The sequence below is a fragment of the Tympanuchus pallidicinctus genome, unplaced genomic scaffold (genome assembly GCF_026119805.1).
Source record: "Tympanuchus pallidicinctus isolate F22 unplaced genomic scaffold, pur_lepc_1.0 scaffold30, whole genome shotgun sequence".
NCBI classification, from domain to species: Eukaryota; Metazoa; Chordata; class Aves; order Galliformes; family Phasianidae; genus Tympanuchus; species Tympanuchus pallidicinctus.
In genome coordinates, this window is record NW_026294748.1 from 1,806,365 (window position 1) to 1,818,998 (window position 12,634).

Consider the following 12,634-nt stretch of genomic DNA (forward strand, 5'->3'; position numbering starts at 1 on the left):
AGTTGTTTTGAATGCAAACTTGACATCATAGGGAAGGCAGCAGAGAACAACATATGCACAGTAAACAGGCAGACTGTCTTATTGATTAACAGATGAGACCTCTATTATCGATCAAAGCTTGGCGAGAAAATTTATCACTTTTAATTTCGCTGCTGCCAAATATTTCTGCCTGTGAGCCAGCCGTTACTAAGACAATTTAAAGGCAAAGGAATTCTTGTGGTAATGGATTTGGTGGTACCTCCGTCTCTCCTTTTGTTCCGTTGCACTGTGCATCCCGGCGTTGGTTCCTGAGCGTGGATGCGGGCGTGGGGAGCAGCTCTGTGTGCCCCTGTCCTCTGAGCTGCCCCTCCGCGCTCTGCTCCACGGATGGGTCCCTACAGCAGCAGAATCGAGCTTCACGATCTCACAGCCTCGTTCACAGCTTTGTCCTGGCAGCCTATGCACTGGAGATAGTGTGCATTGTTAATCTGGTTTTATCTGGAAGTGACTTATCTGCTGTTAGACATCCTGTTTTTTTTCCTTGTTCTCACCGGCACCTCTGACCCGCCGCACGCGGCACATGTTGATAGTGATTTTCTAAGAATTCCCCCAAACACCACATCTCTCTCACAGGCAAAGGAGTGTCTGTGCTTCTCACTGAATGGTGTTGTTTCTGCCGCGTTGCTTATCAGATGGTTCTGCCTTCGCTTTCCTCCCATCCTCTGATACTGGTGACGACGCTACAATAGGAAGGGGCAGGAAACCAATTAAAGTTAGATCAGTTGCCACTCTAATGAAACTCATTGATGTTTAATGATTTTTTGAAAACAAATATTTAATTTCTTCTTGGCAAGCAACACCTCGCAGTGAAAGAGCTGTGCAACGTCAGTGGTACATCTGTGCACTGTGCTGTGATGTGGAACTCACGGAGCAGTGGGACGGAGGAGGGCGGCTGCTTCTTGCTGCTGTTTGTGGACTATAAAATACACATCCCTCTATCCAATAAATTCTGCTTTTTATGAAGTGAATGGCTTTAAAAATGCATGCGTTCCTAGAGGAGTCCTCTTCATATCGCTTTCATGTTGTTTGCTTGCGTTGGTTCCGTGAGAACCTTTCTCTCCAGGAATGGATACATTCTCCTGTCAGATCCTGGTTAGGAGCTTTGATTTTGGATGCTTGCTGTTGAGTTGCTCCATCCAAGCCCTGTCCCCATACATGGCTTCAGTCCCGAAGATGCCTGTTTGTGCCCACCCCATCCCTTCTGCAGTGCTCTTTGCCACTGTGATTTCCCACCTTGCTGTGTGCTGTAGCTCTCTGCTGTGCGTGCTCTCTGAATAATGCTTCTCTTCCCCTTTGTCTTTCCAGCGGGTGCCAAAGCATTTGTCTGTGATCAGTGCGGTGCGCAATTCTCAAAAGAAGATGCCCTGGAGACACACAGGCAGACACACACTGGTATGTTGACTTTTCCTTTTTGTTTTTTGCCCAACTCCTCCAAACAAACAGCACAGAAGGAAGCGCTGTGCCTGCTGCCTCTGCCCCGAGCAGCCAAGCTTTCTAGGAGATCCCTCTCCCAGCTCTGTTACTTCTCCCCCAATGAGCCTTTATGTCCAATGGAGGGATGCTGTGTCCCAACACCCTGCTTGATTTTGTCCAAGCTAAGCAGTGACCCTTGCTGCCGTTCCCTTCAGGGATGCTCAGAGTTAGGCTGACTTTCTGCAGTCGTGCAGTGATGCAGTTGCTGGGGAGTGCAGTGCTTTGCTCTCGGTGTGGTTGTGGTGCTGGTTTCACCCCAGTGGGGTTTGTTTGTTTCTTGGGGAACGAAACTTTTGCTGGGGGGAATGGTTTTAAGATTGTTTTAAAATGGTTTAAACTTTTGCTAGCGGGATGGAGGGGGGGGAATGGTTTTAAGCTGAGACAAAAGAGGTTTAGCTTGGATATTAGGAGGAAGTTTTTCACTCAGAGGGTGGTGATGCACTGGAACAGGTTGTCCAAGGAGGCTGTGGATGCCCCATCCTTGGAGGCATTCAAGGCCAGGCTGGATGTGGCTCTGGGCAGCCTGGGCTGCTGGTTGGCGACCTGCACACAGCAGGGGGTTGGAACTGGATGAGCATTGTGCTCCTTTTCAACCCAGGCCATTCTTTGGTTCTGTGATTGACATGATTCTAAGTGCCTGTTATCAAACACCATTTAGACCCAAGTTAGATATTTAAGCTTCCTTTAGAAGTTTTGGCAAACCACAAGATTCACTCTTTGCGAATCCTGGCTTCTGACCTGCCCAAGTCCATTTCAGTCTTGAAATTAGTTCCATTAAGGTAAATCAGCCTGCATTTTGTTGACCTCTTGGGAATATTTTTGAATTTGTGTTACAGTTTGTGACTCTCAAAAGGGAAACATCCCCAGGTGGGTGCCTGGGAGATACTGGTGGAAGGAGCAGCACAGCTGTCTGTGGTTCAGCTCAGAGTGTCGTTGTGTTGCTGGATGGCCACCCTTGCTCTGTGCACCAAGCACTGGCCATGATGCAGACTGACCAGTATCCATAGGATATTGGCTTTAAGAAAAGTGAGAGAGGTGCTGGGAACATGGAACCAGCCCTGCCCTTGCCCCATACCCAGGAGCAGAGGTTTGGAAGTATGGAAGTGTTGCTGTTGGCAGGAGTTGCTAAAGGAGTTGCAATTTCCTTCCAGATAATTGGTTTGTTGCTCCCTTGATGTTGTAAACACGGCTCTAAAATTCAGGTGTAACTCTCATCAAACTTTTACTGAATGTGACCAGTGCGATGGCACTTGGCTACCATTTCAGATTTTAAGAGAAGCTTTCCAAGAGATAAATAACATTGTCAAGACTGTTCTGATGATCGGGAGCCTAAGAGTGATGCATTATAAATCATTTGAGAATCTCAGCCTACACCAATCATTCTCTTCCTGCTTTCAAGCATCTCTACAAATAATTGCACTGCACTGGGGCTCTCTGTGGGTTTCGCCTTGCAGCCATGAGGTCTGTGTGTCGCTTCTAATGGGATGCTATGATGCTGAGTGGGATGAGAGCAGGAATGCAGCCCTGGGGGGCCTTGGGGTTCCTTTCTTGGCACAGGAGCAGAACCCCATCTGTTATCCCAACATCACACAGTGTTCAGGCAAATAAAGAGCCATCAGTGCGCCGTGAGTCCCTCCTGCAAACCACTGTGTGATACGGCAGGCTGATAAAGAAGGCAACTTGAGTTGCAGCATTGCTTTAGCTTCCGTGCTTTGTAAGGGTGAGATAGCCTGAGCTCTTCTTCCATTGCAATGTAGACACGAGGCAGTGATTCACTGAAGCACTGTTGCTTTTATAGCTTAGCTCTAAAGTATGCATGTAGGAAACCATTGTGCAGCAAATACAGCGTAATATGACTGCTCCCTCTGTGAGGAAAACGTTGCTCCTTTCCAAAGAGCTATCAACAGTTGGCTTTTGCCACGTTTCTGTTATTGTGCTTTCCAGCTCTTTGGGTTGGATACGGCTGGCTGTGGATAAGCATGAGGAGCTCCTTCAGCCCCATACAGGGTGACAGATGCACACTGTAAACACTGCCCTTCCAACCCACAGTGGGTTTGTTAAGGGGCACAGAGGAGTTCACATCAGGCAGTCCGAAGTGGAGTCTTTGAGCAACTCCTGAAATCAAAATTGCAGAGAAGAGTCCGCTCCTCTCTGTGCCATACTAAGGGCAGTTTAAATTAGAGCAAGCTAGTCTTTCAATGCTGAAAAAACTGATAGATGCCATTAATGGCTGCATTTATACTCAAAGGTTGAAATTCGATGTGTGGACGCTATGTTGGCATGCAGAACATGACCGGTTATATGCCAGAGGTTTTAATGACCGATCAGTAATATAAATTGCTGCGTCACTGAGCAGGAATAGGCTCAGCACGTCATTTGATCTGGAAACTTTGCTTGCCAAGCAGCAGGTAATAAATTTTAAAGTGATTGCCCTCTGTATTCAAAGTCATGCTACTTGAGGCTGAACTTTACAAACCATAATCTTTTTAGCAACTGTATACGCTGTAGGTCAGGGAGGGCAGAAGAGCTTACAGGAGCCAGCCAGCACATCGAGGGGTTGGTTTTGGTGCATGCCCCATGTAGGGCTGGTGAAGCAGGCTCTGTAGCATGGGTTTGGTAGTGCCTATATGTGGTGTTACATGGCACCACCAGACATCACACTCCCAGGGCTCTGCAACCCCTACAGGCAATGGCTTGGTCCTAAGCCATCCTGAAAACCACGCAGAGCAGTGTGGAGATGGGCTGTCGCTGGTGACCTTGACAATTCTGCATGAGTCAGTGTTGGCCTGATGGGAAACCTTGGGGCTGGACCATGGCGGTCTGTGTGTGTGCCAAGGCTCAAAGGGTGACATGAAAACTTAGCCCAGCAGAACACGATGACCCAGGTTAAACAGGTTTATCATCACCTCTGTGAGCTGTAAACACACACGTCTCAGTTACACATCAGAAATGGGCTCTATGGTCAGAGGAGCCCGCACTCACTGAAATTAATAGCTTCCTGTTGTTGGGCAGCACTCAAATAGCGCTGCCTGTGGCAGAAGAAACATTCCTCCAATACAGTTGCTATAATTAGCTCTCTTTCTAAATAATGACATCTCCCAATAAAGGTTTTGGAGCGTCGTCCTCTCGTCCTTAGCAGCAGGTTGTTTGGCCAACTCAGTGGAAGACCTTCAGACTTTGCCAAAAGAAAAAAAAAAATGCCCTTTTTTGGTAGATGTTGGGGTGGATGGCTTCAGGGGTGGTTCAGACGTTTCTCAGGGAGAGGCTGAATAAATAAGGACTCCTTTGGCACAGATGTACCAAACAGACCTGTTTTGTTCAGAGATGCAGCTCTTATTGCAGGGTGCAGCTCCAGTTTGCAAACAGCCAACTGACGGTTGTTGGTTTTGTGGATCATCCAGAGCTTGGGAAGTTTTCTGAAATGGATGAGTAAGGACTCTTGGTTTTTTTTTTCCACGTGGGGAGATGTTTCTCAGGTGAACAGCTTGGATGTGGAACCCCATTTTTCTCCCATTTTTCCGTTGTTCTCACTGCCCCTTCCAAAAGACAGTGCACTAGGAGGAGCTGGACTTGGCAATCCTTATGCAACCCTTCCAACTTGGGATACTCTATGATTCCAATTTGATGTAAATTTTCTGCCCGGTTACTGCTGTAAAACAGTCTCCATCTCTTATGGTGGAAAAATTAAGCCCTTCTTTCAGCTGCAATGTAAAAGGTATTAAAAGACAAAGTCACTCCTGCTTGTAAACACAGGGATGGCCGGCTCTGGGCTGAGAGGTTCTTTCTGGGTGTTCACTTTCCTTGGCCTCTGTCCTACAGCAATAGGAAAAGCAGCAACTGTTCTGGCTCATCTTCATAGCAGCGTAAGCCCAGCGCCATGCCGGAGGGAGAGTGTGGAAAATTACTTACTGTGCTCTTCTAATGTAGAGGAAAAACCAAATGTATCAGGAGAAAACCAATTACCACCAAGCAGTGCATCCACAAATGGGGCTCCAGTAGCTCATTGCTGGCGTTGGCGGTAATGGGGTTGGGGTTGGCTGGTGTGCCACGCACTTTTAGAAGGTATCAGAGGTGATTTGTCTAGTATTTCCTAAAAGCAAGAGGCTTCATCCCGTCTCTCCTCCTCCTCTCTACCATCACTCCCTTCTCCCACCCACAGCAGACATTTCCGCTGCGATGACTGGGGTACAAACAGCAGAAAGGAGTTAATAAAACCAATGTGTAACTGAAAATTGAAAAGCTATAAATCTCCCTTTATTTTTTTTCTTTTCCTGGGATGTTGGTAGCATTTTGATTTAATAGTTGGACAAACACAAGGGTCTATTTTATTCAGAGTTTACAGGCCTCAGGGCTGTTATTCCTCCAAATTTAATAGCATTGAAATTGCAGGGTTTGCGATAATTTGCCTATCACTTTCTGCTCTCCCATTGATGTTTATTGTCAGCGGGATGGAATCTCAATCCGATTCACTTAGATAACATGTCTGTTAAACATTTAGATAATTGTGCCATCATTAACTTGTCACATTATTTTAGAGATTCAAAACAGTAACGTGGTAAGCAGAGGTACAAAGGGAAAAAAATCCAGCATGCAAGAGCAGAGTATGGGGTGAAGAGGAGCTGGGAGGGGACAGCACTGCCCTGGGATGCTCCCACCAGAGGGATGCTCCTGTCCCAGGGAACTGGGAGGAGGCAGAAATGGGGAGTTCAGCCCCCAGACCCACCAGCAGCTCCACTCCTCTCCCCAACCCAACGCTTGCAGCATCTCCCGGCGTGCTTGCGACTTTCTATTACTGTTTCACAGTACTCTGGAGGGTTTTAACAGAGCTGCTTGATTGGGCTTATGGGGAAAATACCATCAGATAGCATTTTTCTCCATAGATAGAGATAACGTACGGTAGTATTAAGTATGTTTACATGTAATTATCCCTCCTGTACTCGGTTGTGTGAACCCAAGTGGAAGAATAGAGGATGCAGGAGGCGTGGATGTGGGTGCAGGTGGGTGAGTGACCCCAGTGAGCTCCGTGCTCTGGGCATTCTGCAGCACCACAGAGATCAGTAGGAGTGCATTGGGGAGCTCCTGTTGGACCATGCAGGGTCGGTGCAGGAGGAGGGCTGCATTACCAGCCCGTGCCCCATGTCCTCTGTTCCCAGCCAGAGCTGTTCAGATTGGGGCTGTCCCATTTCTTTGTTTCATTACTGATGTTGCGTTGGCTACTAGCAAACAAACAAAACAGTTACACTTAAAATCATGCTGCAGGCTTTGGTGGATGATGCCTGGCTGAGCGAAGCTTTGACATATCTACCCTGTAATAGCTCCAATTTCAGATGCAAGTACAGGCAAGGGAACAATCAGCATTTTGGTTTTTCATTAGGAAGTGAAAACGTTCCTGCGTGCTGGAGTCTGCAGAGCACTGGGCTGCTTCCTTCCTTCAGCATGGGGTGCTGGGGATGGGACATGGTGCTGCGATGGGGCTGTGGGGCGAGTGAGCTGCAAGCAAAGGGGACGTGGGCAGGAGCCATTGAGAACAGGGACAGGAACCTTTGGGAACGTGGTTAGGAGCTTTTGAGAACAGGGACAGGAACCTTTGGGAATGTGGGTAGGAGCTTTTGGGAATAGGGATAGGAGTCTTTGGGAATAGGGACAGGAGCCATTGGGAACATAGTTAGGAGCTTTTGGGAATAGGGACAGGAGTTTTTGGGAACAGGGACAGGAGCCTTTGGGAATGTAGATAGGGGCCTTTGAGAACATGGACTTTGGGAGCCTTTGGGAGCATGGATGGGAGCCTGCATGAGGGCCAGGCTGTTAGGGAGAGGAGAGGGAAGGCGTTACCATTTGTCATAATTGAGCTCTCTGACCACACGTAGGTCTTTACAGGTGGAAAACCATCCCCACTGCCCAGGAGGTGATATCCCCCAGCCTGCTGCTAGAGGCTGAGCATTGCCTCCCTGCACCCCAGCTGCGATCCCAATAACGAATGAGACAAGAGAGGGTGGAGGAGAGGCCGAGCGGCGAAGTTGGAGAGTGCACAAATTGTGGATTTTTCCACAGTGTAACAAAGTTTTGCTCCTCATGTGCCAGCAAAGAATGTTTCAGGCATCGCTGCCAAGTCTTGCGATATTTTGGCAGCTCTTGGAGTGCTTCACGGACCTGGAGTCCTATGAACACATCTGAAAGGATCGCAGAGAGAAAAACTGTAAATACACAAGAAAACATCGGCTCCAAAGCTGTTTTATTACATGGCTGTGATTTTTCTGTTGGAGGTTGGAGCGCTCGGGGATGGCAGTGCTGAGGAGACTTCATGCATGGGGCTGGGCTACTGGTGCAGGCTTTGGTCCAGGTGTGAGCATCACACGACCCCACCTGAGGAACAGATGGGAGCAGAGATGTGGGTGCTTGGTTCTGGAGGTGAACTGCAAACCCTGAGCATGCCAAATAAGTCTGGTTTCCCTCAAAACGCTGCTTTCCTTGCCGACATTTTAGCTGCCACGTGTGGAGGGTGTGAAGATGCTTTTGGCATCTGATGTGCCCAGGAGATGAAATGGGAGTGATTGCAGGCAGAGAAACCATCTTCTGACACGAGGTTTGCTGCTTCAATAGCGTGGGCACCTATGGAAGTGCAGTGGCAATCCTGAAGGTGCTTTTATGAAGGTTTTCAGGGAACGTGCAGATGTGGCACTGAGGGATGTGATCTGGTGGGCATGGTGGGGCTGGGTTGACAGCTGGACTTGGTGATCTTAGTGGTCTTTTCCAACCTTGATGACTCCGCGATTGTATGGCTGGAGGAGGAGGGGAAGATAAATGCATAGCTGTGTCTGGGTGGATGTTTTGCCCCCCATGCCACTGTTTTTTCCTACTGGTGTCAGTTTCCACTCTTCCTTCAAAGTCTGCATCAAAAACTCACAGTAACATCTTCTGATGAGCTTTGGATCAGGTGGACATCCAACCTCTGAAATGTTTGTTATGGAACTGAAAGCTGAGTTTTGGGCTGCGTGTTTGGACACCTTTTAGGTGATCTAACAGAAGGGAAGTTCTGCAGCACTTCAGTGCTGGTTGGAGATCCCAACCATGCTCAATCCTGGGTGTTCCTTGAGGGGAGGGGTGTGTTGGCTCAAATGTTTGGGTGCGGCAAAATGGGATGGAGAAGATGACCCAAGAAAGGACAAAAAGACGATTTGAAATCGGATGATCGAAAAACACTCAAAACGCAAACTCCTGAGTTTTGTAAATAAAAAAGATCAGTTTTGTTTCCGAACGGTTTCCAAACTAAAAATGGCAGTTGCGAGAGCATAAAGAGGCAAAGCATCTGTCTTAATCAGATCACGATGGGCTGATATCTCATTAACCCCGAGCTGCTTTTGGCAAGCAACCATGTCCGCAGAGCAGAGGCGCTGCCCTGGGGCTGGGAGCTGCCAGCAGCTGGAGCTCCTCTTGGTGCAGATATAGCAAATGTAGCATTTCAAAGTTGTGTCCCTTTTCAAAAGCTGCGGCCCAGGAGGGTCCCCCCTTTAACTTTCTACACCTTCCCCTTGTGTGGGGATGAGCTGTGCATTGTCCCCTTTTTGCTTTCTGCTGAGCAGCGCGGGGCTGCAAGGGCCCTTCCCAAGTTTGTTTGTAAAAGGGACTGAAAACTGCAAACAGAGGGAAAGGTGAGCACCAGCATTCAGCTGAAAGCTTTTGCCTCTCCTGTGCTTCCCTGCTCCTGGCCCAGGAGCTCTGTATGTGGAAGCTGACATCTTCCAAGGAACGGAGTTTCTTTGCTAACGTTTATTTCTACAAAAACAATGACTGTGACAGTGAAACTTCCCATCTTAATTTAGGAGCATAATTCACGATGACAGTTTAACAAATGGGCAGCTCTTGCAGATGAAAACGAGCACAGAGCAGTCACTCCTTCCATGGAGTCCAGAGGCAGCAGCACAGCCCCAGAAGCCCATGGCCATGAGCACAGAGGTGCCACTGGGGTGCCAAGGAGTGTCCCTGTTCCCCACAGCCTGGCAGAGGAGCTGGAGAACAACGTGTCCCCAACTTACCTCCCCCAGATCCTGCTGCAACCCGACCCACAGGGTTTGCAACCCAAACACTTTGCTGTGTGTCTTGGCTCCCTCCTAGCAATGCCATTCCCAGCATTCCTGCCATGCAAACAAGTCCCATGTCTCTCAGAGCTGACCCGGCCAGCATAGCATTTGATAAAAGCTGGAGATGTGCACTGTGTTGAATGCAGCAAAGCCAAAAGTTCTCCATGTGCTGGAGGCTGCCTCTGCCCCTGCTTCTTTGCAGAGCTCCCAGAGCTGATGTTTGTAAGCACACAAAGAAACAGGGAAGTTTGTTTCTTGCTGTTGCCTTGGGGCAATGCTCAGCATCAGCAGTGGGTCAGATGCTGCAGTTTGGAAGGGACTTTCCCCGCTGGATGTTGATAGGAGCTTGCTTTGGAGTTGTAGTATCTTGTGTTAGCTGAGTATGTCAGTGTGTAGAGCTGTGAAGTTGCAGTGTAGCCCTCTGACAGTGCTCATAAAGACCCATTTCCATGGCTCAATGTAGAGAATTTTCAGCTGGATGGCCGTTTTGAGGAGGCAGAGAAATTATAACACCCTGATCTCTCCAAAAGCTGTTAGGTTTTAATTGGTGCCACGCACCGATGTGTATAACAGGAGCTAAATGAAACTGGGGGCAGACATTGGCATGCATTGTAGTCCATCCTCACACCCTGCAAGAGGCTCTGCTGATGGAGGGTTAAAGGAAAGAGGCCTTTGTGCTGAGCACCGCACGCGCCCTGAAAGCCGCGTTGTGCGTTTTTAGCTTTGGAAAGGACATCAAAAGGCATTTGGAAAAAAGTAGTGGTTGGTTTGGGACACAGCTCCTCTAATCCAAATATATCTCAGCAGCACCACGTGACAGTGCCAGGCTGCTGTTACCTGACTTGAACTTGGGATCCCTGTGCTGCTCCATCTCCGTGCAGCACACACAGCCTGTCCTTGTCATGCTTCGCCATCCCCATCTCACCTGGAGTCTTGTGGTGCTGGATACATCCAGCCCCATTTTGGGCCGAGCATTTATCCCGTGCTTCAACATTTTGCATTCAGAATACCAGAATTCCCTAGTTGCGAGCTGTGGGTGCTGGGAGCTCTCACTGGAGGGGTGATGGAGGGGTGATGCGTTACCCCGAGCTCCTGCAGCATCTCTGGGTACTGCAGGTTTGCACCGTGCATTGGGAACCCATCCTCAGCTCCCAGCCCGAACCCGCGGAGCCGCTCGGATCCGCAGCACAGAGCCTCTTTGTCTGACAGTAATGTTCTGTGACAGTGCTTGAAATCTGAGTCTGAGCACACATTCCTGAAACCGGGAATCGCGCTGCCTTTCAAACCCGCTTCTTTTCTTAACCTTTAAATTAAAGGAAAACAAAAATTCCCTGCCCTTCCGAGAGAATTTATAGTCGGGAGATCGGATCGGACAGGAAGTGCGACGAGATTGGTGTTGCTGTGATCAGACACATTTGCCTAAAATCAACAAATTGAAAGGTAGCAGACCCATGTGCTCACGTTTAAAATGAGCGCCCAATGGTCTACGTTTAATTTTCCTGTGCAAATACTGTTTAAACTGCAATGAGAAAAGCCCTCTTGCTAAGCTACAGAAAAATCTTTCTTGTCCTTTAATTCTAGATGAAGGGGATTAGTGTGAACATATTTAACCTCTGACCCTCAAACAAAAGCATTATCAAATTTAGTTGCCAAGTGGTTCCCCATTTAACTGAACCAGTTCAGTATCTCAGCAATTTTTTTTTTCCTCTTTTCCTTTAAAGCTTTAAAATCTATTGTTGCCCTCGGAACGTTCAGAGGGTTCGCACTGCCCTGTTCAGGCTGGAGATGGTTGTCAGAGCTCCGATAAGGAAAACCAACTCTGTGCAGTTGGTGTCAAACTCACGAAAGGTTCAAAAACGAAAAACACAAACGAAACCGCCCCAAACAAACAGCACTTGCGGTGGCCTCTCTAGGTGAGGCCGTTTGCACCTTCGTTTTCCTGCACCCGCCCTGCTGCTGGCGATGCCCCAGCCCTAGGCTAAGGTTTGCTCACCGCAGCGCCGGTGCCTGTGCTGCACTCCCCCAAAGCAGGAAACAAAAGAGCACTCTCTGCTCACTTAATCTCAGTTTCCCCCTGCGTGCAGCTGGGGCACCCACAGCCTGCAGTGTGCCGCTGTGCGCCTCGAGGTGCGTTGTGCATCACCTCCTTTTGGGGTGAACATTTTGCACCACCTCCAATCCACGCATGGTTGAGCATTTTGCGTCGCCTCCATATGGGGTGAGCATTTTGTGTCTCCTCCAGTCGGGGTGGGCATTTTGCATCTCCAGATGGCACGAGCATTTTGTGTTGCCTCCATATTGGTTGAGCATTTTGCATCGCCTCCATATTGGTTGAGCATTTTGCATCCTCTCCATTTGGAGTGAGCATTTCACTTCACCTTTGTACCGGGTGAGCGTTTTGCATCCCTTCCATTTGGAATGAGCATTTTGCATCACCTCCATCTTAGCTGAGCATTTTACACTGCCTCTCTTTGGAGTAAGCATTTTGCATCAGTTCCATACAAAGTGACCATTTTGCGTCCCCTGTTGGTTGAGCATTTTGCATTGCCTCCATATTGGCCGAGCATTTTGTGTCCTCTCCATTTGGAGTGAGCATTCTGCATCACCTTCATGTGGGGTATTTTGCCTTGCCTCCATTTGGCATGAGCATTCTGTGTCCTCTCCATTTGCAGTGAGCATTTTGCATCAGTTTCATACGAGGAGAGCATTTTGCATCCCCTCCTTTTGGAGTGAGCATTTTGCGTTGCCTCCGTGTGGGACGAAACATTTTGTAGCACCTCCATACAGGATGAGCACTGTGCATCCCATCCATTTGGGATGAACATTTTTCATCCCCTCCATACAGGGAGAGGCCGCAGTGCTGGTGCTGCCGGATGTGCCGGCGAGGAGCACTGTGGGGCTGCATCAGATAGTGATGAAATGTGTAAAACTAGGTGGCCAGGGTCTCCCGGCCTGAGGAAAATATTCCGGCTCCGTGGAGGAATGCAGAGAGGGGCCTCCCTTAAAAAGCTGGTGTCCATTTACAGTGCATCTCTCATAAACTC

At 48.6% G+C, this 12,634-nt stretch overlaps 1 protein-coding gene across 4 annotated transcripts in view; it reads left to right on the forward strand.

The window, feature by feature from the left end:
* ZBTB16 (zinc finger and BTB domain containing 16) overlaps positions 1 to 12,634 on the forward strand; it is an 87,881-nt gene that overhangs the window by 61,528 nt on the left and 13,719 nt on the right. For all 4 annotated transcript variants that reach the window (XM_052697063.1, XM_052697061.1, XM_052697062.1 and 1 more), the window contains exon 4: positions 1,345 to 1,431. In XM_052697063.1, coding sequence (XP_052553023.1) covers positions 1,345 to 1,431 — 87 coding nt within the window. The remainder of the gene's footprint in view (positions 1 to 1,344; positions 1,432 to 12,634) is intronic.